The sequence below is a fragment of the Pyrus communis genome, chromosome 2 (assembly GCF_963583255.1).
Source record: "Pyrus communis chromosome 2, drPyrComm1.1, whole genome shotgun sequence".
Taxonomy (NCBI): domain Eukaryota; kingdom Viridiplantae; phylum Streptophyta; class Magnoliopsida; order Rosales; family Rosaceae; genus Pyrus; species Pyrus communis.
In genome coordinates, this window is record NC_084804.1 from 467594 (window position 1) to 470007 (window position 2414).

The window sequence follows — 2414 nt, forward strand, 5'->3', positions numbered from 1 at the left end:
GCATCAGGCTTTCTTGCTCTTCCGGAGTTCAAAGATTAACTAACCCATCTCACACAACCTAACGGACCGGATCTCTCTCTCTCTCTCTTTTTAATGGCCCAGATCTCCCTTTCTCTCTCTTCTACAGCTAGAATCCTCGGATCTTTGAACTACGGACGCATATATAGGGAGAGGATCTCGACTCAAATAATGTTAAGGTCATTTCACACCCGGGCCAAAAAATGCAGCCCAAATACATTAATTTTCTGTGAAGAAAGGCCCAACCGAAAATGCATGGCAAATTAAGACGAATGGCACAACTGTAATTAGTTCGAAATCGGAAAAACAATGAGACGAAACCGGAAAACCAAAAACAACCCAACTCGAAGGCAATTCGAGTTTCATGCACTATAGAACATGCCAAGGAACTAACTTTTTTTATTTCACATCAATAAAACAGGGTACATACAAACCGCATTATCTACGGCCAACTTATAAAGAAAACAGACCGGACTACTCCGGTTTTCGGAGGATGAAGCGAACAAATATACCGGTTCAAGGTAGTACATCAGCCAATAAACCTATGTATCCAACCAACTCTCCTCGAAAATTATACATCCAAATCCTAAATGGAAAGTCTGAAACAATTATGCGTGGCTCAATTCTGCAAGAACAGATTCTTCTATATCACTCTCCTTCGGTTAGGATTGGAACAATGAGTGGTTTCATCTGTGCAAGGTATACGATCGCCCACCTACCAAGTACGAAAGGAGCATGCTAAGTTAATATCTGGGAGCGGGAAGTTTGAAAAGGAGTAACATTAATAGTCCACCAACTGAAGCAAATACAAATTGATTAAATTTTCCAAAAAATTCACCGAAAAAATCAAGGGGAAGGGTCAAAGACATACATCATCCAACAGCACACTACCGCAGTGATAACAAGTGTAAAGTGGAGCCTGCACAAGAAAAAAACAATACGTTTAGCTGTGAGAGGATTTGAAAGATGCCCCCAACAGCAGGAAGGTCCAGAAGTGTTTGAATCTTAATCGTGTATGCAACACTGAGCAGTAAGTCTAGATGTCGATGTTTGAGTAAACATCAAAGCAACAACACCCTATCTCATTTGATGCAGATGCAAATGTCAAGGATAAAAAAATCTTTACATATTTCACGAATGTAACATCTAAATCATCCAATATAAATTCAACGGGATCTCCTCGATATGTCTAACTAAAACTCTCACTAATCTCCTTGCATGTATAGAATAAGATGAAGAACAGTATTATCAGTCTTCCTTTCACACATTCCACCAATTACCTTCTTCGGGCGACGATAGACAGAAGTTTCACAGTAACTCATCGACAGCATTCATTACATAAACACCAAGAATCATTTAAAACAACATGATTAGCACCATGTTTCATGTTTCCCATGCCAAAGCATCTGGCCAAAATCTTCTTCTTTTCTTAGTAATTTCCCAACAATCTATGTGGTACTTTGGTAGATTTTCCCAAAATCCACCATTCACTAAAACGCAACTAAAATTTAGTTTATCCATTAGTTAATTACTATCCCAAGTTTCTAACTTTCTAGCCCTTGAAAGATCCAAATTTGATCACAGAAAATCAGTTTTAATTGCACAATCAGCATACAGACTCTAACAGTTCCAATCTGATAATCCCTAAATTCAAAACATCAATAGTTTCCAAATTAACATCGAAATTACTTCAAATTATCGAATCAACAATTCGAAAATAAGTTTAATACCTAAAATCTTTGGATTCACAAAATAAAAAAAACTAGCTGAGTTGCGAGACATACAAATTTGCTGATGCGCCTCTGCCGCAGCAAATTCTGACCATGAGGGAAGCAATTACGCCCACCATTGCAAAGATTAGAGTTGTAACCACAAAACCCATTTCGATCTTATCCGATTCCAACACTTATTCTTCCGGAAATCACATCCGCAAACAGTTGATCTGCAAAAAGCAATTTTTTCTCTATAAAACTTTTTACAGATCAGAACCCAATTCGATTTTAACGTGTACTTAAAATCGAATTCGATCTTCAACAAAGAGAAATGCAAGAAGAAATGAAAAAGGGAGAGCTTACTGCTTAGTGGTTGTCTTAAATGAATGATAATTGTCTTCCAAAAACAAATTGTTACGTTGCCTGAGGCTCCAACCTCTGGTTTTTGCTGTAACGGGTACAGGATGACTAGTAGAACGTATGAATTGGAAGGGCATTTTGGTACTTTAAGTCTTCTTCTACATTCCGCAATAGCATAGTAAAAGGTTTATTTTTTTTATTTATTTATTTATTTTTATTTGGTAATCAATGGTAAAACGTTCTTAGGATGATATTTTTAGGCGTGTGTACTTCTAACATATTTTTTTAATTTTTGATTACCAAATTAAATAAATTAAAAAAAAT

The 2414-nt window shown here is 36.6% G+C and overlaps 1 protein-coding gene across 1 annotated transcript; it reads right to left on the reverse strand.

The window, feature by feature from the left end:
• Window positions 1–395: 395 nt before the first annotated feature.
• On the reverse strand, window positions 396–2199 carry LOC137726065 (V-type proton ATPase subunit e1-like). Its single transcript, XM_068464927.1, has 4 exons — window positions 2094–2199; window positions 1803–1960; window positions 890–937; window positions 396–733 (listed from the first exon to the last, which is right to left on the reverse strand). The coding sequence occupies exons 2-4, from the start codon at window positions 1898–1900 to the stop codon at window positions 667–669; spliced, it is 213 nt and encodes a 70-aa protein (XP_068321028.1). The 5' UTR covers window positions 1901–1960; window positions 2094–2199; the 3' UTR covers window positions 396–666.
• Window positions 2200–2414: the final 215 nt, after the last annotated feature.

Excerpts from the sequence above, each read along its gene's own strand:
- LOC137726065 (XM_068464927.1), bottom strand. The coding sequence starts at position 1,900 with ATGGGTTTTGTGGTTACAACTCTAATCTTTGCAATGGTGGGCGTAATT. Across the intron at positions 938-1,802 it reads AGAGGCGCATCAGCAAATTT|GCTCCACTTTACACTTGTTA; the intron begins GTATGTCTCGCA and ends TTTCTTGTGCAG. Across the intron at positions 734-889 it reads GTAGTGTGCTGTTGGATGAT|GTGGGCGATCGTATACCTTG; the intron begins GTATGTCTTTGA and ends CGTACTTGGTAG.